This window comes from Homalodisca vitripennis, unplaced genomic scaffold (assembly GCF_021130785.1).
Source record: "Homalodisca vitripennis isolate AUS2020 unplaced genomic scaffold, UT_GWSS_2.1 ScUCBcl_1411;HRSCAF=4997, whole genome shotgun sequence".
Classification (NCBI taxonomy): Eukaryota; Metazoa; Arthropoda; class Insecta; order Hemiptera; family Cicadellidae; genus Homalodisca; species Homalodisca vitripennis.
Genome location: NW_025777525.1, coordinates 22213 through 50201, shown reverse-complemented (window position 1 = coordinate 50201; position 27989 = coordinate 22213). Strand labels below are relative to the sequence as shown.

At 36.7% G+C, this 27989-nt stretch overlaps 1 protein-coding gene across 1 annotated transcript; it reads left to right on the top strand.

Moving 5' to 3' along the window:
- The first annotated feature begins 24235 nt into the window (after positions 1-24235).
- On the top strand, positions 24236-26176 carry LOC124371422. Its single transcript, XM_046829754.1, has 2 exons — positions 24236-24793; positions 26111-26176. Exons 1-2 carry the CDS (start codon positions 24365-24367, stop codon positions 26174-26176), a joined length of 495 nt encoding a protein of 164 aa, XP_046685710.1. The 5' UTR covers positions 24236-24364.
- The last annotated feature ends 1813 nt before the right edge of the window (positions 26177-27989 follow it).

Genomic DNA, 27989 nt, shown 5'->3' with positions numbered 1-27989 from the left:
ATTTTATATGAATATTATACAATGGAATATTAACGGACTGCGAAGCCATCTGGAAGACCTGAATCTACTAGCATCACAAATAAAACCAAATATCATATGTATTCAGGAGACCAAGCTTCGCCGTGCATGCCAATTTTCCATCAGGGGATGGGATATCTTCCGCCATGACAACCATAATGACGGACATGCATGTGGAGGAGTTATGGTTCTCGCGAATCCTTCTCTGAATACAGTGGAGGTACCTTTGAACACACCTCTACAAGTAATATGCATAAAGATTGACATACCGTTTAAATTACATATCTGTTGTGTTTATGTCCCCCCGCCACCAGAATGTCTTCCAAGAGAAGATCTAGCGGACCTTATTAATCAATTGCCTCGTCCTTTCGTACTTGTGGGGGATTTCAACGCCCACCATCGTTTTTGGGGCTCTACTACTTGCTCTCCAAGGGGCAACATGGTTTCCAAGGTCCTTGACGATCTGAATCTTGTTTTATTAAACGATGGCTCGCCAACTTATCTTTGCCCGAGAACAGGTTCCTGGTCAGTATTAGACCTAACCGTGTGCACACCACAAATTGCTTACCGCTTCGACTGGTCAGTTTCCTCTGACCTTTACGGTAGCGACCATGCACCGGTCATAATTAAAGTTCTCGATAATCCAGGTAATGTGCCCCAAAGACCTAAATGGGTACTTGATAAGGCAGATTGGGGCAAATTTAAACAAGTTTTACAGGCACCAGATGTTTCAACATCAATAGACATAGACTCCGCCGTTAACAAGATAACTGTTTGCCATTTCAAGTGCCGCTCTGGAAAGTATTCCAAAAACAAAAGGAATCACAAAAAGAAGAAACGTACCTTGGTGGACAGAAGAGTGTAGGATATCGCTTCGGGAGCGCAGGAAAGCCTTGCGGATATTTAATAGATCTCCGACCGAGGAAAACCTCGCACGATTTCGTCTTGCCAGAGCTAAATCTCGTCTCATATTTAAAAGATGTCGACGAAATTCGTGGAAGGAATTTACTTCCTCGATTAACCGTACCACCCCTTTATCTCTGGTGTGGAGGAGACTAAAGGCAGTTTGCGGAAAACAGCCACCTCTGCCTATTCTTGGCTTAAGGGTGAACGACATCATATTAACCGAGCCGAAAGATGTGGCAAACGCTCTGGCCTCGTCTATTTCTAACGTATCGAGGACGACGTCCTACAGTCCTTTGTTCCAGCGATATAAAGTACAACATGAAGCACAGCCCATAAATGAAAATAACTATATAAGTCCCTTAAATTTATTGTTTTCCCTTGACGAACTAGAATCTGCTATTTCTCCCATTATAAACTCAGCTCCCGGTGCTGACGACATCCACTACGCCATGTTGAGAAACCTTCCTGTAGAGGTTAAAGCGTGCCTCTTGTCCCTTTTCAATAGAATTTTTCAAGAACGCAGCTTTCCAAGTTCATGGCGCAACTCTCACGTTGTACCATTATACAAACCTGGCCAAGACAAGTTCTCCCCTGCTAGCTACAGGCCTATCTCGCTTACCAGTTGTCTTTGTAAGATACTGGAGCGGATGGTTAATCGTAGACTGGTATGGTTCCTAGAACACAATAATCTCCTGTCTCCGCAGCAATGTGGGTTCCGTCAAGGCCGTTCAACTCTAGACCACCTAGTATGCCTGGAATCGTCAATCCTGAATGCTTTCCTTGAACGGAGGCAACTTGTTGCTGTATTTTTCGATATAACAAAAGCGTATGATACAGCTTGGCGTAGGGGAGTTATAAACACCCTTTCAAATTGGGGCGTCGGCGGTAATATATTATATTTTATCAAAGGTTTTATGGATGAACGTTCTTTTAATGTAAGACTAGGAACTCATTTGTCCGACATCAAAATTCTTGAGAACGGTATACCTCAAGGGAGTGTCCTTAGCTGTACTCTCTTCGCTGTGGACATAAACAGCATCACTTCCTGCGTCAGAGCTCCTGTCAGATGCTCTCTATTCGTAGACGACTTTGCTGTGTTTGTCCCTGCCAGGAGGCTGGCTACTGCAGAGAGGTACCTTCAGCTCACCATCCACCGTCTTGAAGATTGGAGCAACCAAACCGGATTTTCTTTTTCTCCTTCAAAGACTAAATGTATAACTTTTTCTCGACTGAGGAACGTCACTGATCCAACTCTTAGGATAAATAGAATAATAATCCCAGCGAGTCGCTGTGTGAAATTCCTCGGGTTGTGGTTTGATTACAGACTGACGTGGGTTTCGCACATTAAAGAACTTAAAGCGAAATGCCTAAAGAGACTTAACGCGATGAGAGCTTTAAGCGGAACGAAGTGGGGTGCAGATAGAAAATGCATGCTTCAGTTTTACAAGGCATATATTCGATCTTGTATTGATTATGGATCCCAGGTTTATTCTTCTGCCAAGCCAACAGCCCTTAAAATGTTGGACTCAATCCATCACTCTGCCATCAGATTGGCTACTGGGGCTTTTCGTTCCAGCCCCGTTGTCAGTCTGTTAGCTGAGAGTGGTGAGCCATCCCTATCTTTGAGACGTGTTAAATTGGCTATGAACTATTTTTTAAATTTAAAATCAAGGCCAGAAAATCCGGCCTTCGAGGTAGTCCTAGACACATCGCTTGCTCCCTTGTACCACAATAAACCTAATGCCCCCGCACCTTTTGGCATTAGAATCCTGTTACATCTCGCAGAAGTGGACATGAGAGCGATTGATGTTGAAGTATGTCACGAGATGGATAGGCCACCATGGACAGTGAGAACTCCCAATGTAATACTGTCGTTATTACAGTTGGACAAGCAAGACGCATCACTGTTGTCCACAAGCGCCTGTAGAGAAATTTTGTCATCCTGTTCACCCTGCGATGTCATCTACACTGATGGCTCAAAGAGTGAGGCAGGAACGGGTTGTGCCTTTGTCACTTCCAATAGAGAGTACAAATTCTGCCTCACTCCTGAATCTTCAATATACACAGCAGAACTAACAGCTATATTGAAAGCGTTAAATATTGTATGTCCAAGAACAAATAGGGTGGTAGTGTGCTCGGACTCGTTAAGCGGTCTTCTGGCTATCAAGGACATGTACTCCAAACATGTCCTGGTTCGTAAGATCCGCTACGCTTTGAGCGAGATGATGTCGCGGGGTATCGCAATTACGTTTCTGTGGGTACCTGGACATACTGGAATACCTGGTAACGAGATCGCAGATAGGGCAGCAAAGGAGGCAATCTCTCTGACTCCATGTACTAGGCGATCAATCGCGTCCGATCTAAAGCCGATTGTAAAGTCACGACTACAACATCAGTGGAATATATCGTGAGATCAAGTGGCCAATAACAAACTTCGGCAGATTAAATACACAGTAAAGCCTTGGTCGACTGCTTACCGCACTAACCGCAGAGAGGAGGTAGTACTGTGTCGACTCCGTATCGGACACACTCGCTTCTCTCACGGTTTCCTAATGAGTCGTGGTGATCCACCGCAGTGTGCGGAGTGTAATATGGCGTTAAACGTCAGCCACGTGTTGATAGACTGCCGCCTCTACGCCGGGCAGAGGAGAGCACATCGTTTGATTTCACGTAATTCAAAGTTTTTTCATCTAATCCAGATCCTGTAACATCTTCCAACTCTTTATCTAACCAATTTAAAATGTTTCGAACAATAGGAATCACATCTTTTTTTAACGATTGGAGCAGCTTTACGAACATAAGGAACAACATTTTTAACAACTGGAATATTTTCTCCAAAATCTAATAAATCTTTCAAAAGTCCACCATTTTTGAGTTCTTTCAACTGATTATACGAAAATTCTATTCTGGTTCCTTTATCGTTTTTCTTATGTTTTTCGAGTTTATTGTATTGTCTATTTGTTAAAAATATCTTATCTTCGCCATTTTTTAGTTGATCTATTTTAAATTGAATACTAACGGGTATTTTCTTCTTAAAAGCGGATTTTATTTTTTCTTTCTGATTTTTGCTGAAATTTACGTTCACCTCCATTTATATAGTTAAAATTTCAAGTTCTCTTCGATTCCCATTCCTAGTTTTCTCTTCAAAAACATTGCTCCAGCTGTTGGAAGCGCAACAAATCTTTCACCTAAACTAGCATCTTTTGATAAAAATCTATCCATTGCCTTATCTTGCAAAACTTTATCTGCGATATGTCTGGAATTTGTGTCTCTATGTATTGCATAAAAAATATCGTGTTCCATAGCAGCTTGATCTAATTTATTTATACCAGTATCTCCTCTTTTTAGTCTTTTTTCGAGTTTTGTGCCAGGCCCCAGATACTGATAAGTTGGTACGTGTAATTCAAAAGGTAAATTGTTGATAAAATCATTCAAAAGTCCGCAACCTTCAATCATAGATGAACTTATTGCCGGCAAAACTCGTTTTAAATATTTAATTCCATCAGGTTTTTCAATCATTTCATCAAGTTTGTTCGAAATAAAATCCTTAATCGCTTTCTTTTCGTTCAAAAAATTGTTGTTTCCAACCTTTTCTTGAGCATAAATATAATTTATAATTCCATCGAGTTTTGTCAAATCGTCGATATATCTGTACTCAATCTTATTATCACTGTATTTTCTTATACCAGATCCTTCGATTCGTTTTTCCCAAATTGGTTTAATTAATTTAATATTTTTTTTCCTCTACTCGACTTAGGCTTCTTAGTAGATGGATCATTATTTTTGTAAATTGAGTCAGATTCCCATAAAATTTCTGTATACTTTTTTCAAATCTTCTTCAGAATATAAATTATCTTTTGGAGCGTCATAGTCTGTTAATAATCTCCATAAACCTTGAGTTCCTTCATATGTTTTTTCATTAATAATGATATCATTATGCTCAAAATTAACGGGTAAATTTCCAATCATAAAACTTTTCTTTTTTTTATCCCAATACAAACCAAATTTATCATCTTTTACTCTAGGAAGGAATTTTTTACCAATTTCACCAATTATTATATCCGTTGTTCCAGGACTTATTGGTTCAACTATGGTAGAGTCTTCAATGATTCGAGGTCTAAATGGTGTTGAAGATGGTAATTTTTGGCAATTCAAACTCTTCCACTTCAGATTCTGGAATTGAAATATCGGCAAATTGTCGTACAACTGGAACCAAATTCATCAAATTTTGATTATCGCTTAAAACGTTTTCAATTTTACCTTCAACATTTTTAATTGCAGAAGTTACAGGTTGATTGATTTTTTGAATAAATTCTTGTTCTTTTTCATCAATTCGAATCTGTTCTTTAGATTCTTTGATTAATTTCTTTTCGATTTGATCAAGTTTTTTCGCTTCTTCAGAAGTTACGTTCACCATTTAATTAGAAAAATTTTGAAACGTGAACGTGGAACGTAAAACGTGAACACGAAAACGTAAAACGTGAACGTGGGAACGTAAAAAAACGTGAACACGAAAACGTAAAACGTGAACACGAAACGTAAAACGTGAACACGAAACGTAAAAACGTGAACGTGGAACGTAAAAACGTGAACGTGGAACGTAAAAACGTGAACACGAAACGTTAAAACGTGAACGTGGAACGTAAAACGTGGAACGTAAAAAACGTGAACACGAAACGTAAAACATGAACGTGAAACACGAACGTGAAACGTAAACACGAACGTGAAACATGAACGTGAACGTGGAACGTGAACAGATTTACCGTTTTTCAGCTGTTTTCATAATGTAAATAAAAAGTAAAGATAATGTAAAAATAATTATAACAAATATTTTATCAAGTAGACCACTGAGCAGCATTTATATTAGAAAATTTATTCAAATATTTACCATTTTTAGGCTTCAAAGTTAGATTAATAGTTAAAAATCCGTAGTCTTCCTTCCAAATTTTATCACATAGCTCATTAAATTGGTTAAAACTCATATCAGATCCCACATAATTGTTATAAATCTTTCTCGAATAGTGATCATCTTGCTTAAAAATACACAACGTATTCAGATTATTTCTTATAACTTGTTTATCAACCTTTGAAAAGCATTGAGAAAGATAGATACAGGATATATTTTTGTGACGAGACATTACGAAATATTCCTTGATAACGTCTTGATTTTCCAAAATACAATCATCAAAAACGATTAAAGAATTCGGTTTACATTCGCTTAATGGAACTATGTCCTCGGAAGCATTATAAAAATATGATATTTTCTTACTTAAGTTCTTCTCAATATTTTCAAATCTTTCTTGTAATTTTTTATATGCGTCTTGTTCCAAAGACTTGCTAAAGACGTATAAATTGGAATAAGGAATCAACCTATTGTAGATAAAATTCAATAATAAAGTTGTTTTTCCACATCCACTTGAACCAACAATTAACAATCTGATTGGTTGATCTTTCTTATTTTCTTCAAACGTTTGAAGTTTTATCTGATCTTTTTGCTTTAAAAATTTCTCCATTTAAATAGCGAAAATGAAGCTGTTCAAGTTGACTTCAGAAAGCTCTCAATTATTTTTAAACTTGGAAACATCCTATACACTTAGAGGAAGAATCAAATTATTTTATCGGTTTAAGCGGTTTTTATTCTGACAATTTTGTAATAAATATTAGTGAAAGTTCTCCTTATTGTATAGGATTTAGTGAGAAGAACATAACAAAATATTATGGTTTAAACAAAGGATATTATACCTTCGATCAAATAAAAAATTCCCTTAAAAATTATCTAAAAACATTCAAACAATCAGATAAATCTTTAAACTTTGACGAAAACAAGTTTGAAATGCAAAAAAATTATCTCTCTAATAAAATTCAAATAAAATCACCAGTAAGAATAATGTTTTCAGCAATTATTGTAGATTTATTAGGGTTTGTTCAAGAAACTATTGAGCCAAATCAGATATATTTAGGAAATAAAACGCCAAAATTTAGACCTTTCGATGTAATTGAAGTGCACTGCAATCTCGTTGAACCTAGTTTTGAAAATCATACCGAACATTTACACAAAGAATCTGAAATTTTGTACACTTTTTTCCCAAATGTTGCTTATGGATCAAAAATCAGTGAAAAACCAAATGAAATCGATTATATTCCTATTAGAAAAAATATTACAAGAATTCAAAAAATCGTTCTGACTATTCAAGACTCTGAAGGAAATCTATTGAAAAATGAGAGTAAAACAACAATTTATTTAAGATTGCAAGTAACTAGTTAAATTTCTTTCTATCTAAGTGGAGTCAGTTGTAGACCTACTCAATAATCAACTTACATTCAATAATAAAGACATTGTAACGATTGTTGACGAAAATAATGAGATCTGGTTTAAGGCTAAAGATGTTGCAGAAGTATTAGAATATGAAAATACGAGACAAGCTATCATAAATAATGTCGATAATGACGATAAAACAACTTTTGAATGTATAAATTACAGGAGTCTATCCCATAGACCCCGAGAAAATATTCAAAAACATACTATTTTCGTTAATGAATCTGGTTTATATTCTTTAATTTTGAGATCTAATAAGCCAGAATCGAAATTGTTTAAAAAGTGGGTTACAAAAGAAGTTTTGCCAAGTATTCGTAAATTTGGTGAGTACAAACTTGAAAACAAGATTAAATATTTAGAGGGACGAAGTTAAACACTTGCAAATTAAAGATGAAATAAAAACGGAGATTATCGCAAAACAAAGTGTAAAAATTGACTTAATGAAACCAGACCTTGTTTGTAAAGATTTTGCTAAGAAAAAAACACCATGTTTTTGTATTAATTAAGAAGAATCACATGTGGGAATATCCTTATTACGTTATCAGAGCTCAAAAGAGAGAAATACCGAAAAGATTGAAAGAACTTGAAATTGATTACCCAGAAATGGAAATTTTATTAAGACAAGGAGATCCAAATAGTATAAATCTCTACAACCAAATGAAAGAATCTTTGAATATTTTATACAACGGAAATCATTTTACTACAAATATGGCAGAATCTCGACTGATTTATAGAATATCTAAATTACACGATGAAAATGTTTCTAAATTTTACTAAAAACTCTCGATTTATTATATTTTGTTTGTAAATGTTTAGCATAACTAGGTAACCATCGTAGAATTTTTTTTTCATATTCACAAGGCATTTCGTTTTTATAACTTTCGCTGAAAATTTTTTTAGCACAATCTTTGCAAAAAGCATCTTTTCTATCTTTACTATACTGCCAGTTATTAAATTCAGAAATATTTTTAATTTCTTTACAAAAGTAACACTTTTTCTCTTCTAAAGTTAATTTGTTCATTTTATCATATAATTCCTTACAATAACAGTCTTTTCTATTCTTTTCCTTATAAAATTCTTGACACTTTGTACATTTCTTTTGAGACTCCATTTATATAGAAAAAATTACAGCTTTGACTTTCTCAATTCATATTCATAGAAATTTCCGGTTATTTCTTCATTATTTAAATCTTTTATACTATAAGTTACAGGATCTGTGTTATTAATTTGATAAATTACAAAGATTTCTCTTGACCAATTGTTCTTATATTTGTTCGAAAAATGTTTGTTTTTTACTAACAATTCTTACATGATCATTGACTTTAAATTTAGTTTTCGTGTGAATTTCTAGTGGAACATACTTAAAAACCGACTCTAATAACTCTTTTTCTGCATCTTTATCTACGTCTTTAGGCTTCATTTTGATTGTGCTATGAACAGTATCGTTATATTTCTTTACGATTTCTTGAAGAATATCGATCCATTTAAAGTTTTTATTAATCTCAAAAAGAACCTTCATTCTTTCATTTTGAGTTCTGTTATATCTCTCTACAATACTTGATTTCTCTTCGTTTTCAGTATGATAAATCTTAATGTTGTATTTTCTCAAAACTTCGTTAAATTCTTTATTTTTAAACTCTAAACCCTTATCTGTATGAAGTAGATTTGGTGGTTTGTGATTGATCTTTATCGCGTCTTTTACTATATCTTCGAAGGCTTTTGAAACATCTTTACCGTTTTTTTTTCTTTTGATAGCTCTTGACCAAGCATATTTTGAGAAAGTATCAATAACATTTAACATATACTTGAATCCATCATTTTGATCCGAATAGTTAGACATTATTACTAAATCTGCTGCCCATAAATCGTCAATTCCTAAAGTTATAATTTTTCTCTTTTTAAACTTTTTTCGTACTGGTGCATGAATTTCTCTAGCTTCAATCTCTATTTCTTCTTTATTCTTCAATTCTTTCTTTACTTGTTTTTCATAAGGATTCTTTATAAATTTACTCTTATTTGTCTTACATTTTGAACATTTTCCTGCAATTCTATACAATCCGTTTTGAGTTTGAACAATCTTAGAATCTATATTTTTCGTTTTCTTTTTACACTTGTGACAGTGAATTAAATCATCTTCCATTTACATATCAAAGTTTCCAAGTTTGTTTAACTCTTCTAAAATATCTGTTTTAATTTCGCTTTTATATCCATACGGTACTGTATCGATCTTATTTTCTAGGACAATTCTCTTATCATCTTTAGCGTTCAGTGCTAACTTGTTTATAGTGACGGTGTACAACTCATGTTTGTAGCTTTTGATTACTGTCATCTCCCTAAATTCTTCTTTATCTTCGAACAAACATTTCTTCAAGTTTTCGATATTTATTGTTTTATTTACAACGCTTCTCTTAATCCCTTTGCATCTTACTGGATTTTTGTCTAGATATTTGTACGAGTACATTTTCGATCTCAATCCACAAAATTCTTCTAAGATTTCGCCATTTAGCTCGTCTTTAAATTTTCCAATAACTTTCTTGTTTTTAGTAGCGAAACAGTCGTGATCTTTTGGAAAATCGCTTGTATTAAAGTCATCTATATTTTCTTTAATAATTTTGTAAGGATCACGTTTCAATTCTAGAAAATAACTGTCTGTATCCATGTAACACAGATTCAAATCTGGATCAAAACTCTTTAATTTTTCCTAATAAAATTTATACATTAACAACTTTGACAAATCAAGTACTGAAAATCCTATGTAAATCGGCTTGTTAAATTTTACTTTCTGTTTGTACATGTGACTCGCTATACAGTTGTCGTCAAAGATAGTGAAGCTTTTGAAGTTCGTTTTCTTGGCCTGTTTCATTGAAAATTCTTCATTTCCTAGTCTAATATCGCATCTATTTCGCACATTTTCCATACTTTTTCCAAAAACTGAGTTGTTCATCAGCTTATAAAAATCCTTCTCAAAGTCACTTGTAGCTTTGGTCCTCATATTAGTATTAAAATCAATGTACTCTTTCATAAAAGGCTTCTGATCGAATGCAATAACTCTATTCACATGTTTCAAAATCATACCTTGTTCCAAATAGAACTTCAAATTTCTCGAATGAACAACGTATTCAGTTTTATCCAGTAGAGTTGTGCAAAGTTTGTTTTTAAAATGTTCTGGAGCAAGAGGTAAATCCTTGTGATGTTCGTGTAAATTCGTTGGATATCCAAGATCAACTTCGAGAATATAGCCATAATCTTCGTCGCCAGTGAGTTCCAAAATTGTTTCTTTCCATTCTGCAGTTGTGTAAGTTTTTGGATCCATCCACTTGATATCACTAAACGGCAGTTTTTGCATTAGGCCATACCCATAAAGGTTATTAGCATCAACGTATAAACAAATAGTTTTCGGGCTTTGTCTTATCGAAATCTTTCAAATATTTGTTATTTGCTTTAACATATCGCTTAATACACTGAGAAATGCCCCCGCGAATGCCTTTTTCAATCATCAAATACATATTATAATCGTTAATTAGCTGAAGCTCAATTTTCGTTAATTTTAACATTGCGTCCCATGCGAGACTGGGAGCTGTTAGATAGTGTGCCGGATCGAGTTTATAACAATTAAGGCAAATGTTTCTGAAATTTTCGAATATATCAGCAAGCAATAAAACATCTTGAATGTTGTACAAATCAGAGTAATTCCCTAGATTTTTCTCTTTTAATTTGTTCCATACATTTAAGTAGTGTTGATAATCTTTCTCAGATATGCTCTCGTCTGTCAAAAGTGAATAGAAATCTTGAATTTTCAGCTCTTCTTTGTAATCAAGTTTTTCAATATTATCGATAAATTCATAGGGAAATATTCCTTTTCCAGACAATATTTTAAAAATCTCGTCGTCGTCATTTGGCTGTCTTTCTATAATTTCATTCAATCCATTCTTCGATCGAAGAATTCCATTGTTTTCACAAAATTTTTTCCAGCTTGAAGACCTAGATGTTTAAACACCTTTGCCTTGGAGACATATCCATTATTGAAAGTTAATACAGCTTCTGACACTCCAAAATTCAAAGTGCACAGTCCTACAAATGTTCTTTTCGGAATTCGTGACCATATCAAATTATTGAGTGATTCATTTGGGTTCTGCGACTTCCCTTTCAAACATTTATTTAGAAGAACAGGATCAGACAAAGACTTGAATATAGGCTTTATTTCAAGCATTATTGTTTCAGGTAGGTGAAAATGTTTTGAATGATCATATGTGAGACCCAAAACCATAGCTTTCTTGTACTTGCACCAAGTGTCGTCTCCGGATGGGCAGAGTTCGTGCGTTGGTTTGTTGTTAGACATTATATGGTAGAAGGTAGCCCATACAGCTTTCTGCATGTCTTTCTCACTTGTTGTATTCCTTCTTATTGCTAATCCATAAAATAATTGAATCTTTTGAATTGCCAGGTCAGTGAGACTGTTTTTTTCTGGATAATGGTTTCCCATCTGACAGTTTTCCTTTATTCGATGATTTCAGTTTCCGTAACCAAGTTCCCATGCGTTTTTTTTTTTTTGAATGTGACCAATGCATTCAAGTTTATTTATGTCACAATTCTCGTAAGGTTTGCTATCAACTACTGACTTATAAGCAGCAGAATCACCATCACCCAGGTAATCTGTGTATCGAACGTTGTACTTTTGGATGGAACGATGGAACAAGGTAATGGCACCGTCAACTTCCATACCCCCACAGGTCCCTCTATAATTTGCAGAACATGTATCAAGGTGTTCATTTTCATTTCTCAAAGGACACTGGCAGTATTTTGACATAACATGAAAGTCCAGTACTTTACCTGTGTCGACGGATGTGAGAGTCATAACACCATTCAACGACGTAAACCCTCTCTTTTGACACGTCCCATCTAGGGCGACACACAGATCTCGATTCTGATTTACTTCAACAGCTTCTTCAACTGAACAAGCCATTGACTCTTCACGTAAAGTTGTATATGCTTCTCCAATAGCATTCTGATGTGAAGTAAACAGTGTGAGCGGAGGTGGAAGATTTAGAATTCCACAAAGGCTCTGTGCCGCCATGTAACCTTTACCGATTATTCGCAAGCCGTAAACCAGGCGCAAGTTAATATCATAAAATGTTATAGGCTTAGGTGCAGGGCCGCATTTACAAAATTCGGCGCCCCTAGGCCTACAGACCAAAGAGCGCGCCCCCCCCCCCCCCCAGAGGACTCTGATTACACTGACGTAGAAATCCAGTAAATTTCTTAATTACGTAATTTTGATGAAAGATAATTACAATAGTATATATATATATATATATATAGGAGTGTTTTGAATAAATAAAAGCAATGAACCAATGAATGAATCAACGTCGCACCCCGGACCTAGTTGACCTTGGCCACCCGCCCCGCCGAGCGCCAACACCACCCGCCGCCGCAACTTTTTTCTTTTGTGTACTTTAAAATTTATGCGCCCCCTAAAATTTTGCGCCCTAGGCCTGGGCCTAGTGGGCCTATAGGGAAATGCGGCACTGCTTAGGTGTATCACCTGAGTTAGGCCTACTTACTACTGAAATATTCTTACTATTAGTAAAAGATGTGTCAGATTGTTTACAATTTGTACAAAATAATCTAAATTTGGTGGCTAGCCCTACTATGTTTGTTTTGGTTATTTTTAGGCTATGGTGGCAAAACCTACATACTGCCAAAGCAGTGAGGGCATCAGATAGTTCATTTATGTCCACTATTTCATACTCCAATTTATCAGTATTCTTCCGATAATATTCAAAGTTCTTACCTAGCTTCAACCTAGACGAAGAAATAGGTGGAAGCCTAGGCCTACTTTGTTCATTATTCTCAACAACTAAGCTTTCATTAGGTTTAGGCTTTCCAACGTTTTTCCTCTTCTTGTAACAACTTATAAAAGACCCCCCCTTTTTATTATTACCCATTATAATGGCTAATATGATATATTATAATATAACACTTCACATGAAACAGTTATACTTGTTGTATCTATACTTGTTGTACTTCACTTTTCACTAAATGCAAAGAAATGAAGACAATAATATTGTTTAGAGCAGACAGCTGAGTTCACTAATAAAAACAACAGCTTGTAATAGACAGAATAGCCAACCTGGAAAGTAAAATATATCTCAGAAATAAGTAGAAGCATTGTGTATAGTGATGAAAACTTATGATGTCGTGAGAGAACTAGATTTTTTTGTTTCCATAGTAGCGTACATCACCATATATAATCAAATTTTTCAAAATGAAATAAAACAGCTACCTATATGTATTGTATATCATCTTAAAGGTAATATTTCAAGGAATAAGAATCAATAAAAATCTAAAAATTTCCAAAAATTAATATTTTCCATTTTACAGTGCCCTTAAGAGAAAACAACCTTGGGCTCATCATCAGATGTAGGTTAGATGACCTACACTCATTATTTACATGCGGCAAAAACTGCCACTATTTAAAAAAAACCATGGTTTTTAGGGAGAAACAAGGGATAAAAAACAACGTCAACGAATTTGTACTTGTAATATTTATCCACACGTTTAGTTAACTTTGTATTCAACATGAAACCTTTTTCAGGCACCTCGCTGCGGGACACACACTAACAGATATGCACTACATATTTCGGATCGGAGTATCAACGCTAAGCAACATAATTCAATTTGTATGCAGCCAAATTTGGAACACATTCCGTGGAATTTCCCTTAAAGAGTTGACAACAGAAGATTGGTAATCAGTTGCAGATGAATTCAAAACAAGAGCTAATTTCCCTATGTGCCTCGGTGCAATTGATGGTAAACACATCCGGATCCAAAATTTTACAAACTCAGGTTCAATGTATTACAACTACAAATTGTTTCTATTCTATTGTACTTCTAGCTGTTGTTGATTCTTACTATAAATGTCTATATGTTGATATTGGGTCATTTGGAAAAGACTGTGATTCATCCATTCTACAAAATACGATTTTTTGGGAGAGACTGACAAAAGGTGAACTGAACATTCCAGAAGCAAAGCCGCTTCCTCCAGTGGGATTGAAAGTACCGTATGTTTTTGTAGCTAACAGTGCATTTTCTATTTACGAACATATTCTCAAGGAATATGCCAGTCATAACTTAAGTGTGAAACAACGTATTTTCAACTACAGATTACATCGAGCACGTAGATATGTAGAATGTGCCGTTGGTATTTTGGGAAATAAGTGGCGAATTTTTCATAGATCACTTAACGTTTCAAAAGAATTCTCAAAAGACATTGTGAAAGCTTGCGTTGTGTTACATAACATAGTGCGTACACGAGACGGCGATACTGAAGATGATACAATGATTGCTCCTGGATGTCAATTAAGAAACTTATCTGTCAAAACAATGTCAACTGGTAAATGCGGTAAAGGTGTACGTTCTTGTTTTGAAAATTACTTTGTTTGTAAAGACGGTGAAGTGCCCTGGCAATTAGGAAAAATCTATCTTGCTCTACACAGAAGTGTTTTTATTGTATAAAAGAAACTAAAGAAACTTTGTGAATAATACATGAAGCAAGATTGTATCAAATCTTTTGTATACATATTGCAGTATGTACATGATTGTGCTTTAAGTTAAATATACAGGGTGTTTCAAAACTCTTGCACTATTTTTTGGGGTATTGTTCCTGAGATTAAAGCAAACAGAAAACTACCATTAATTTTTTAACTATCTCTATTCCTTTCATTATTGCACAGTTTGTATTAACAGTACTGTATATAAAGAAACAAAATCGCATTTTCTTAGATAACATTTTTCCTAGTTATTGTTGTGTCTAGGGAATAGGGATCAGATGATTCCTAATTTGTTTGGTTGTTGTTATGAACAGCTGATCAGTTGAACCCTACGTTGGTGAGGTGACACCAACGAACGGGAGTGGTAAGGTTGGGTCTGACAGACCCATTTTGTAAAATTAATTGTTTTGGGTGTAAATAAAAGACCTAACTCAAGTAACTACGGAAAATCTTGTAATATACATTACTAACTACTAGTACATCATATATTTATACAACAACACAAGCATATTATATATATAATGTATTTTATATGCTTAATATAAAAAATTACCAATTATGAATAGACAAACATTAGTTGTAAACAATGGATATGAAACATAAGACACCAGTATTTAGTCTTTAGAAAAACTATGTGTCTAACTTAAGTGTCTAGTTTTGATCTTCAATGCAATATTTGCAAAACATCGTAGCGTGATTGAGACATATCCAATTGTTGCACTTCTGGCAAAAGTAGCGGGTTTTGCTGTCCTTGCAGGCGTGACATCTCCCCTCCTACCTGCTTCAGGGACAGTCCTTGGTGGGTCCTGAACACCAGCAAAACGTTTGCAAAGTTGTCTTATCTGTGTAGGAAGTCTTACATTTGCTGCACGCTGTTCAATCATAGGCTTCATAAGTTGCAAGGCTAAGTTTTTCAAAAAGTTTCTACGAGACAATTTGTTTTGATGTTTTATAGTATGGAGCACGTGACTATTTATACCAGCTACATTGATCAAATAGAAAAATACGGTAAGATTCCAACGCCTACTGATGCGGATTACATTATACTCTGTGCACAGTAGGTCAACACTGTCGACTCCTCCTTTTGTGTTATTATAAAAAGACATAATCTCTGGTTTTCGTAAAAAATCCAGTATTCTCATCAATCTTTGAGTCCATATGCATGGTTGATATCAACACTACACACTTATTTCTTTTGGGTATATAAGACACAATAGTTTTGTCTTTTTGGAAGGCAAACAAACTACTATGGACAGCCCTTCTATTGGTGTTGACAAAATTCTTGGGGAATAAACGTTTTGTTTTTTCTTACAGTTCCCACAACCGTAAGTCTTTTTTGAGTCAGTGCTTCAACTAGGGCGTAGGTAACGAACCAATTATCAAGGGTAACATTGCGTCCAGAATTGAAAATAGTTTCACATATGCGTAGCACAACATCTCTAGCAGCATTACTAACCTCGTATGGACCACGTGGCTGAGTCGCAAGATACACTTCCATGTTAGAGGTGTAGAACAAATTAGAATCTATCATACTAAAAATTTTGAGGCCGTATTTAGCTGGCTTCTTGGGCATATACATACGGAATGCATTGTCAAATCTTAAGCATCTACACAAAAAACGAAATCTTTGAAGACTCATTGTGGCCGGGAAAAATTTCAACCCCAGTCCCATCTTTTTCCCATAGCTCTTCAACATTTAGCCTTCCAGCATGTAACGCTCCGGCAAGAACTAACAGGCCAATAAAACTGTTTATTTCAATTTCATTCGTTACAATAATTGGGCTTTGATCGGCATAATTTTGAGATATATTCAAAATGTACTGATTTGTAAATGTAACGATATTTCTGATTATGTTCTCATCCATATACAAAGACCAAAACTCATATTCGGTAGAAGCTTGATTGGCAGTTTGTGAAAGTGCTGGAATTCTAGCTCTAATAACATTACGCATAGGAGCTTGGCCTGGAGGGATTTCATTTATTCCCACCTAGTTCTTTTGTCTTTACCCAAATAAAATTCTGTTGGGAGTTTGAAGACGTACCCGTGGTTGATCAACAGATGGTTCTTCTTCATCGTGGCCTTCTCCTTCTGTATCAGTGCTGTGTACACTTACATTTTCATGATCAGAATCGACTTCTTCATCCTCTTCTAACAAAGGATTGTCTATGTCCTCTTCTAACATTCGACGAATAAGTTCATTATTATGGACAATGTTCGCTGCCATAATTAAACAACACAAGTTCACTAAAAAGAAGAAAATAGTTTATTCTGATACTCTAAAACACTGTAACACCAAAGGTAACCTTGGGTCAGTGTGACCCGAAACACAGTAACACGAGTAGTAAGTTGGGTCTGACAGGCCCAGTCCGCTGTTGTATATTTATTGGAAGTGAACATGGAACTGACAGCAGTTACCGCCGAGAGGAGTGGGTAGGGGAGGATGACCTTGAGGCTGTTCAAAATTGCCAGCCGTCTGAAGTGATGCCAACATAAAATAAAACCGAAATGAATATTCCCTTGGGTCTACCAGACCCAACCTCACCATCTCAGGGTTAACACAATAATAGTGAATATATCACAAATAGTGATATATTTCTCATAAATTATTTACAGCTAAACCAACTTACCAACTTTCTTCTTTTCTTCAATGTTTAGCACATCGCACCCATCTTCCAGTGAAATATTTCTTTCCACGACTTCTCTCTGATTATTTTATTTTTATTATCCTCATTAGTTTTATCCCACAGACACGGATGCGATTCAACAAATTCAATGATAGAAACAACATCGTACTTAAACGAAGCACTTTCCTTACTTTCCATTTTGCGTAACGAAGCACTGTGCGTTACAAGTAAACACAGACCAGGACTGAGCTGTGACTGCACGGCGACAGACAAGTCGGGGGGACTGCAGCTCGACAGCATGTCCCGACACGTCGCCAGCACTGCAACAGCATGGCACCAGTGTAAACGACACACACTCCCGGTTACCGGGATGCCGACCACCGGGATGCCGACCACCGGGATGCCGACCACCGGGATGCCGACCCCCGGGTTGCCGGTAAACGGTTTGTTGTGTGCTGGCCACACAGTCCCGGCGATAAACATCAAATTGTCTCTCAGTTAACCTTTGAGTGTTGTTCGGAACGAATCATGCTATCCAAAGTGAAGTTAGTTTTGTTGTTTAGAGGCTCTAAATGAATTACCAAAACAACGAAATAGGGTACATTGGGTTCATCCATTCAATGTAGATGCTAAAGCTGAAAAAAAGATTTAGAAAATTTTACGAGAGTATTCGGACTTATGAAACAAAGTTTTTCGGCTTCTACAGGATGTCAATAAAATCTTTTGACGAACTGTTAGTGTTATTGAGGCGACACATAGCAAGAAAAAATACAAACAAAAGATTATCAGTAAATGCAGAAGAAAGACTTACAATAACTATAAGGTGAGTAAAGAAAAATTTTAATACAACTTATAGAACTTACTTTATATCATTACAACAACTAATATTATTTTAATGTCTTGCAATCATGTTAACTGTAGTGGAAAGGATTTTTTGTAATCTATGTCCTAATATCTAGTAAAATGTAATTCGACAGTTTTATGAATGTGTTTTTACTTAACAACTACAATCGGAGTGCATTGATTTTGTTGGAGAGGCGTAGACGGAAGTAGGCGAAGCCGCCGAGTTGTAGTGACTCCCGCCTGGTTGATCATACTGGTGCATCAACAGCGGTGTTTGTTCCTGTTGCATTTGTTGACTCATTGGTTGAGCTGTGTTGTGTGGTTGATATTGGCTGGAAGTTTGGGGAAATAGTATTCTTGTTGTTGCATATTTTAATAATTACATTGAGGATTTGATGGAGGCATCATTGGAGGTGTTTGTGATTGACGATTTGATAGAGGCATCACTGGAAGTGTTTGTGGTTTGAGGATTTGCTGGAGGCATCATCGGATGAGTTTGATATTGCGGCACTGATTTTACATTTCTGAAAAACTGCAAGTTCATAATTTTGAAATATAATTTTTGCGTATCTGTCAATCCCTTGAAATCGGACAGCACTGATAGGAGATACAAACGGTCTACATCCTCTTCGGTTGCAGACGATGTTTCCAATTTCTTCAATAGTTCGGATTGGAAAGCAGATAATTTTTTTTCTTCACAGCGGGTTCTCTAATATTTTTGTCTGTAGCTGTATTTTTGTCCTTAGCAGGTCTTTCTTCCACTGGTCTTGTTTCATCCGCTTCCTCCGAACCTTCGCTCTCTTGTGGCTCATCAACATTTTCGTCTTCAGTAGCTGCTATGTTACCAGAAGTTGGTCGCTTAGTTTCATAATTCATAAAAAAACTCAAAGAATCTGCATATATATATTTCTTTTTTTTCTTTGGAGCAGCATCTCCACTCTTCCCTTTATTGAAAACCCTGAAGAAGTGGTCCAGGATGTGTCTCCATTTGTTCTTCATCTCCTTTACTGCAACAAAGAACACGCCTTAGGGACTTTATAGGGGAAAGGTGGGCATAGTGGCCACCCTAAGGAAAACTTATTTTTTTCAAGCTGTTATAATTGTTCAAAAGAAATGAAAATTATTTATAAGATACCATATATAGTTACACTCATTAAAAAAAAAATAATATATACCTGTATCTTAGTTACTTTTTTTTAAACATAATTTTTTTGTCACGCCCTACCAAATGGCCACTTTGCCCGTTGGGGTAGGGCAAAATGGCCACAGGGTGGCTACTTTGCCCGATGTCAAAAATAATACTACAAATGCATTTTAAATACCAAAGTATGTATGTATTGTTACAAATTTAGTTATTATTACATTGTCTACATATTTTGAAACGTGTAAAGTAGAAAATAATACAATAAAAAATTACTTTAGGCCTACAACTTTTTGCGATTTTGTTGTCTTTTGTTTGCAGTCTATTTACATAGGTCACAAATGAATTCATTATCATCCTCTTCACATCCGGCACACGCTTCATGTGCCCATTTGTGGCAACCCGAACACCGTATCCACCCTTCATTACTTTTAGATTTTGAGAACAAGTTCTGGCAGTACAAACAATCCGCGTCACTTTCATCACTATCTGATTCGTTCAGAAAACAAAGCACGTTTTGCCACTTTTGGTTTCCTTTTCTCTTTGACAGGCTTCTTTTTTTTGTTCGCCAACTTCTTTTTTTCTTCTTTTTTCTCCAGTTTAATTTTCTTCAGTCTTTCTTTGTTTTCCTTTTCTGCCTTCGCTGCCTCAAGTTCAGCCTTGTAAGGGCTTGAGGTTAACACTGCAGCCGAACCCTTTTTCCTCTTATTTTGTCGTTTGATGATGTTTGTTTTAGGAATCGGGATAATTTCTTGAGGGCTTACAACAAATGATGTACTGGGTATGGCGGTTGGACTTAAAGCAGATGAGGTAGGCCTACTAGGCATGGAGCTTAAGGCAGATGAGGCATTGGGTTTTTAATGGACGTTCATTGCTTGAGGTATTTGGGCTTGAAGAGACGAGAACAAATAATGTTGTGGGGTCTCCGGAACCTAATATAGGCCCTGAGGTTGTACTTGCATTGGGATCGGGATCAACAGGCCCTGATGTTGCACTTGCATTAGGGTCGGGATCAACAGGCCCTGATGTTGCACTTGCATTAGGGTCGGGATCAACAGGCCCTGATGTTGCACTTGCATTGGGATCGGCATCAGCAGGTCCATCTTTATCAGGGTCCGGTGAAACTGGATTGATGTCAGCTGTTGGGTGTGACTGAGATGGATTGGGAATTTCCGTTGTTGTAGAAGCAACAAAATCTGCATCAGTGAACACATCCCTGTTGATTGGCACTATGCCACACCTTCTAAATCCCTTAACCGCAAACAGTAGGAGTAGCAGCACTTAAAAATGATTCCCCGAGAAGACGAGACACTTGGTATTGAGTTACTTGCCTACCAGGGTTATTTCGTAAAAATCTCTCGATTGCTTGGACATAATAGGTGTTGAATGGCCCCATAAACGCTACGTCTAACGGCTGGAGCTTGTGGCTGCAATGAGGGGGGATGCAAACCACAGTTGTATGGTTTTTTCCTAGCCTTTTCGATAAAGTCAAGGTTCCTTGTGTGAGTTGCATGTCCATCAAGTACCAATAAGACGGGGTCGTCTTTTGAAGGCTTAGCAAAGCGCAAAAAGTGCTCAAAAAACCATTGAGTGAAAATGTCCGTTTGCATCCACCCTGATGGATGGCAGGCAAAAACTGTCCCTGGTGGAGAAGAACCATCTTGCAGCTCAACTTTCATTCGCTGCCTTGGAAATATGACCATAGGAGGTATAAAAGTCCCTCCTGCTGACATTGAAACTACAAATGTCGAGAGAACACCTCTTTCAGCAGATGTGAGTGAGCCAACTTGTCGTCTGCCTTTAAGTGCAAAAACCTTTGACGATTTAGTCTGGACAGTCATAAGTCCTGTTTCGTCGACATTGAAAACCCTGTGAGGTGGATATAAGTGGTTTTTCTGGACATCCTCTAAAATGTCAAAGAACTTTGTAACATTTACTTTGTTAAAAGCCTGGGCTCTTGCTGCCGAAGTAGCCTCTGGTACTCTCAACACCATTTCAGGGTGGCGCTGTCTAAAGCCCCTAACCCAATCTTTCCCAGCTAATTTTGTTTCATGGTTGAAATTATGTGTGATATTATTTTGCTCTGCAAGTTTGTAAGCAAGACTACGCAAATCATTTAAAGTGATTCCAAAAAATCGTACCTCCATTTCTAAAAGATATTCTACAAGATGCTGTTCTTGTTCTGCATTAAAAACAGGACGGTAGTGGCCAAGAACTTTGTTTGTTTCCTTAGCATGCTGGTTCTTATTTAAAACCCGGCGTTTCAACGTATTTCTTGGCACATTGAAGTTTTTTGCAGCTGTTTGCATTGGCATACCATCTCTCACGGCGTTGATAGCTCGTTGCATCGCCTGAGGGTCCCAAGACTGCTGCTGCTCGGTTTTCCGTTTGTATTTGGACACCATGACTCCAACTAAAAAAAAAAAAAATACGTTGTAGTTGCATACAAGTGAATACCGTTCTAGGTCACCTAAATTGGATTTGGGCACATCGACAATTAATATATTTTAAATATAAAACTAAATACTTGCTTTAGGGCACCTAAACTGGGTTTCGGAACAGGTAAAACAAATAATATTTGTTTTATATTATATAAAATAAAGTATATTTTATATTAAAAACTAAATATTTGATGTCGGGCAAAGTGGCCACGGCGGAGGGCAAAGTGGCCACGGCAGTGGCCACTTTGCCCTTTCTGACGCCATTACAAAATAGCGACCTTGCACGTACATCTGTAACACCCAGCTCTTACTCCTACACATGAATTGATAGCCTAAATCACACTCTTTTTAATGGTTATTGTCAGCATTACTTACTAGGGTCGTAGTTATAGTTATAACAAGTAAAGCAGACCACTTACCTTACATCAGCAACTTGAAAAACAACACATTTGATGATAAAATCCGAACACGTAAACTGACCACCTTCACAACGCTACAGAACACTAATGGAGGTCTCGCGCAGTAGTTGAGGCGTTGGCCGCTGCGTAGCAGCACTGCGTGGCAGAGAAATCGGCCGTGGCCACTATGCCCGCAGTGGCCACTTTGCCCACCCTTCCCCTATTATTATGCTGTGTGTTTATTAAGGGAATATGACACTATATAATGACAATAAAAATTTGTAAGTTGTTTGTTAATTGTATTGACAATCAATACCTTTTTTTAGGTATTTGTCAATTGGAATGGCATTTAGAAGTCTGCAGTATGAGTTCTACAGAGGCAGGAGTACGATTTCACAGATAGTGCGAGAAACCTGTCAAGCAATATGGCTCCATCTCAAAGCACAGGAAATGCCAGAACCAACAACGCAAATGTGGCTGACAAATGCAGAAGAGTTCTACAATAAAACAAACTACCCAAACTGCATCGGAAGCCTAGACGGTAAACATATACGATGTATAAATCCAATAGAAGGTGGGTCAAACTTTTTCAATTAGGGTATAAAAAATATTTCTCTATAGTGTTAATGGCTTTAGTTGATGCCAATTTGAGATTTGTCGCAATTGACGTTGGTGCGTATGGAAAGGAAGGAGACTCGCCGATTTTTAAGGATAGCAAGCTAGGGAAAAAATTTTATTCTGACTCTCTGAACTTACCACGACCCTCTCCATTACCTGGGACAGTTGGCAACCCACAACCATACGTAATAATTGCTGATGAAGCATTTAAGCTATCTACTAACCTGTTAACACCTTATCCCTCTCGCGGATTAACAGCAAGAAAGAGGGTATACAATTACCGGCATTGTAGAGCTAGAAGAACAGTAGAATGTGCATTTGGTATTCTGGCCAACAAATGGAGAGTTTTCCATACTCCTATTTTAGTAGGTCCCGATTTTATCGATGACATCGTCAAGGCTTGCTGCATTCTGCACAATTTTGTGAGGGCAAGAGACGGAGTTAAACTACGAAGATGCAGAAACACATCCCTTTCAAGATGTCCGAAACATGGGACAAGGACTCCGTGGTCAAGGACATGATGTTCGAAAACGCATTGGCTGATTTTTTCATGGGTGTAGGAGCTGTATCTTTCCAAAAAAACTACATGTATTAAGTACTGTTCTCGTACCTACTTACAAACAAATATGTATGACTTTTAAATAAATAATTTTTGTATGTATTTCGTATTTTATTAATTTTAGCCTCATTATTACAGCTGGTAAGCGTAACATTTGATGTATAGAAATATTTTTTATCTATTTATGTATAGAAATATAAGGAATTTCATCAACTTCTGGGGGGAATAATGAAGTTTTGGATTGGTAAGACTGCTACACTACAACTACAACATAAAGGCTCTTACCTCTGTCATCTCTTTCATTCAGTGTTGCACAGTTCCAGTCTTCATACATGGCGATCCCGATCTCAATCCAAGCTCTGTCACGAATGTTTTTATCAGAATATTCTGCTGCGCTTTTGTCCCATAACGCCGAAATACCGTGGACACATCCTATAAATTTGTCTGTATCAAACATTATCGCAACTTTACACTACCCTCGAGAGTAAAACACGATACACAAACCAGCAGCACACCACAACAGCTACACCACTGACACACAGACTTGACTGGAATCGGGACCCGGCGGCCGGCACTGTGTGAGCACGCACGACAGATATAAAGTGTTTTGTATTGCCAAACCGGTTTTCACCGGCTGCAGGGCTCCCGGTCGCCGGTAGCATGCTTGCCGGTCTGGACCGGCACGCTTTGTGCCGCACAGCACACCGGCATTGTGTGTGCGCTCTTCAACAAAACTACATGTTCTCATCAATCCCGGCCGGGATGCCGATCACCGGCATCCCAGTAACCGGGACTGTGTGTCCCAGGCCTAAAGCCCCCCACACACCTTCGAACATTTCACCCAACCTGACCTGGCGTCGTACCCAACGCCCAACCTGTCAAGTTAGACGTTTACCCCCACACTGTCGAACGTGCGATCGAGCAGGTTGGGTGTCTTGTCAGTTGTATTATGGATTTCGAGACAAGTGTAGCTGTTTGTGCTGGCGCTTTTTGTCTGAAACGACAAAAGAAGAAAAAAGATCGACGCTTGTGGTCTAAAAAATGGTTTTTGGACCGGAGTAAGTTTAGCCATATGTCGCTTCTTGCTGAACTTGCCATTAGTGAGCCTCAAGACTTCAAAAATTATCTAAGGATGAGCGAGGAAAGCTTTGAATATCTATTCGGAAGACTGTGTGAGCACATAGAAAAAGAAGATAGCCTTTTGAGAACCTCAATTCCTGCAAAAGAACGTCTTGCAGCCACTCTCCAGTTTCTAGCCAGTGGTAGGAGCTACGAGAATCTGAAGTTTAGTTGTGCAATATCTCCGCAAGCACTAGGAAAAATCATACCAGAAACTTGTGCAGCTATTTTTGATGTTCTAAAGGAAGATTTCTTAAAGGTAAGTACAAATATTTGTTAATTAGTTTTAACTCACTCTTTTCTTCTTACATTATTATAATCCATAATTTACACAATTGTTTTTTGAGCGCAAAATTGGTTATTGTCGCGCGAGAATAAAGCAGGAGGGTACGAAATGAGTATAACCATCTTCCGAGAGCGACAATAACCTATTTTGCTTCAAATTTATCCTATTACGTTATTACTTATTTTTTAGGTCTATATAAAAACACACATAATTTCAGAAAAAAAATTTATTTTCAAATCTATCTTTTATAAACTTTTCAAAAACATCAAATTTAAAGTCATCAAATAACAAAAAAAAAAGCTGTAACAGAAGATGCTGTTGTCAATGTAATAGCCTATTATAAAACAAAACGAACAAACAAAGATGAAAAAGCAACTTATTATACATTGTCCTCGCTGACACCGGGTAGATTCAAATACTGTTTGAGTTCATTCCGAACTTCTTGTTGAGCAGTTTTTTCTTGAATCGCTAGTGCTTGACCTGCGGTAGGTTTAGTTGCTGCCGTTTGACTTTGAGCAGGTTCTGGTAAAGAAAAATTCTTAGGACAACGTACAGTTTGAGGTGAAAATATCTACTTTTTGTTGCTGTACATGTTTTTGCTGTACTTGTTGTTGTAGATGTTGTCGTTGTACCTGATGTTGAGTAGGGTTGATTTGGCTTTGCACATAATATGGGTCAAAACTGAATGTCTGATGTTGATAATTTTGATCTTGTAAGAAATATTCAGCGTCAGCCGGCCTATACGGATATGGATTGTTGTTTTGATTAGTGTCCATAAAATGGTTAAGTGATGGTATATTCCGTTGGGTTGGCTGTTGTTCTGTCAATATGGCCGCAGATGCTTTCAAACTGCCTAACTTACCGTGGAACAAAACATCAGATATAAGCTTTTCTGCAATTACTTGTTGTTGACGGTCCATATCTTCCAGTTGGAAGCCCACGTTGTTTCCAAAAGCCCGGAACTTATTCTGATTACATAGGACAGACGTAGCTGTATCCAAAAATCGTTCTTGTTTCTTTTCAAAATCAGATATCTTTTTTCGGTTTGTTCGAGTAGTTGATCCTGGGTTAGACCTACTTGATACTGATGGGCGACTTACTGGTGTACTTGATGGTGATGGGCGTATATCAGCGTGTATCCCTGTAGATGCGTCATCTTGAGCTTGTAAAAAACACAAAAACTGGGTTTAAAACAGTTATATATAACAGCACGTCAATCAATATTACCTCAATATAACATTGTTAATTTTAATATATTATAATTTTAACTTTTATGTTTACTTTTTGCAGTTTCCTTGCAATGAATCGGACTGGATGAACATAGCTGTGGACTTCAAAAAGTTACTGGCAAGTTGAAAACTGTGTCGGCGCTATAGACGGAAAACACATTAGCGATTCGTCAACCTCCGAAAAGTGGGTCATACTACTACAACTACAAAAGGGTTCCACAGCATTGTTCTTTTTGCTGTGGTCAATGCTAATTATGAATTCATCTATGTAAATTGTGGTACTAATGGAAGAGTATCCGATGGTGGCGTACTTATGGAAACTGATTTTGGAGAGTTGCTGGAAAATAAGGAATTGCACTTGCCGTCACCAACAAGCTTCGATGACAGGAGAGACGTTTTGCCTCCCTTTTACATTCCTTGGAGATGAAGCTTTTCCTCTGAAGGAAAATCTTATGAAGCCCTATCCAAACAAAGGAATCACCCACGACGAAAAGATTTTCAACTATCGGATGTGCCGTGCTAGGAGAGTGGTGGAGAATGCGTTTGGCATCTTAGCGACTCGATTTAGAGTCCTTCTTTCGACAATGAATGTTAGTGTAGAGAGGGTAGAAATCATTGTTTTGGCGTGTTGTACTTTACATAATTTTCCTACGCCAGAAAAGTCCAACCTACCTAACTCAAAGTAGTGTGGATTGGGAGGACACTTCAGCAGGCCAGTTAAATGAGGGTGAGTGGAGGCAGAACACGCAAGAACTTCTTGGGTTTAAAAGAATGAGGCGGGATGGCAGAGAACAATCAATTGCCAATGCAGTTCGAGGTTGGTATAAAAGTTTCTATAACAACGAAGGAAGTGTTGTTGATTTCCAAGAAAAAAATTATTAATAAGCGTTGACAGTTCGGTATTGAGTGTAAACAAGTGCGATGATATAGTTAACAACAACAAAAATTATAAAATATGTTGATTTTGCTATGTAGTCCTATCTTTTTCAATTTGATAACTAAATATTGGTGAACTTTGTACATTTTTTCTAATTCGTTTAGATACCATAACTGTGTCTTATTTATATTTTAATTCGCTAACTTTGGAAAAAAGCAATGTTGTAGTTTATTTAATTATATTGAACTTAGAAAAAAACTAAAGTGTATTTGTTTTCCCTTTAAACGTATGCCTAAATATTACTGTATTGCAATTATATATTGCAATTTTGATTAATATATTCATTCTTGAAATTTAACTTTTATTATGTAAACTTATTAGATAAAAAATTAACTTATATTACCCTTCAAACATGTGCCAAAGAGCTTTTTGTCACCCACGATATTTTTAATATTGAGGTATGTTACTCTGAAGACAGTTCTAAGTAAAAATAAATAGGAAGGTAGATAGAAGTAAAACCAAAACAGATGAAATTCCTAGGAAATATACGCGTTTATTCATCACCATGAGCAATGCTCAAGGCTACACCTCTGTGGGGTTAAGTTAAATGACTGAATATCTATAAATGTTAGAAAACTTGCACAACATTAACACGCAAAGGATATGAGTTTTATCCTAATTATTTATTATTATTTATTTATCATAATTATTAAATAGTTTTTATCTTGGGGGCAAAATTATAGTCTATTGCAACGTACTACGAAATTAAGGAATAAAGTTGAATTTTTCAAACATCATTGACATAATGTTATACTGTTTATATATATAAATTAGTTTTGTGCTGTTTTTAACTTTAATATAATTTATTGTAATCTAACTTAACCGTACGAGGTGTTGTCCAAATAATGACCTAGCGCTCAATCCTAAGTAAAAATAAGGAAAGTAATAAACAGTAAATTGGTAACAATTAAACTGACACTTACTTTGGTTATTTCGTCCTGCGTTTCCGCTTCCACGTCGTCCACTCCTTCTTCATCTTCTTCAAGGGACGCAATACTTCTGG

Excerpts from the sequence above, each read along its gene's own strand:
- LOC124371422 (XM_046829754.1), top strand. The coding sequence starts at position 24,365 with ATGGATTTCGAGACAAGTGTAGCTGTTTGTGCTGGCGCTTTTTGTCTG. Across the intron at positions 24,794-26,110 it reads TAAAGGAAGATTTCTTAAAG|TTTCCTTGCAATGAATCGGA; the intron begins GTAAGTACAAAT and ends TACTTTTTGCAG.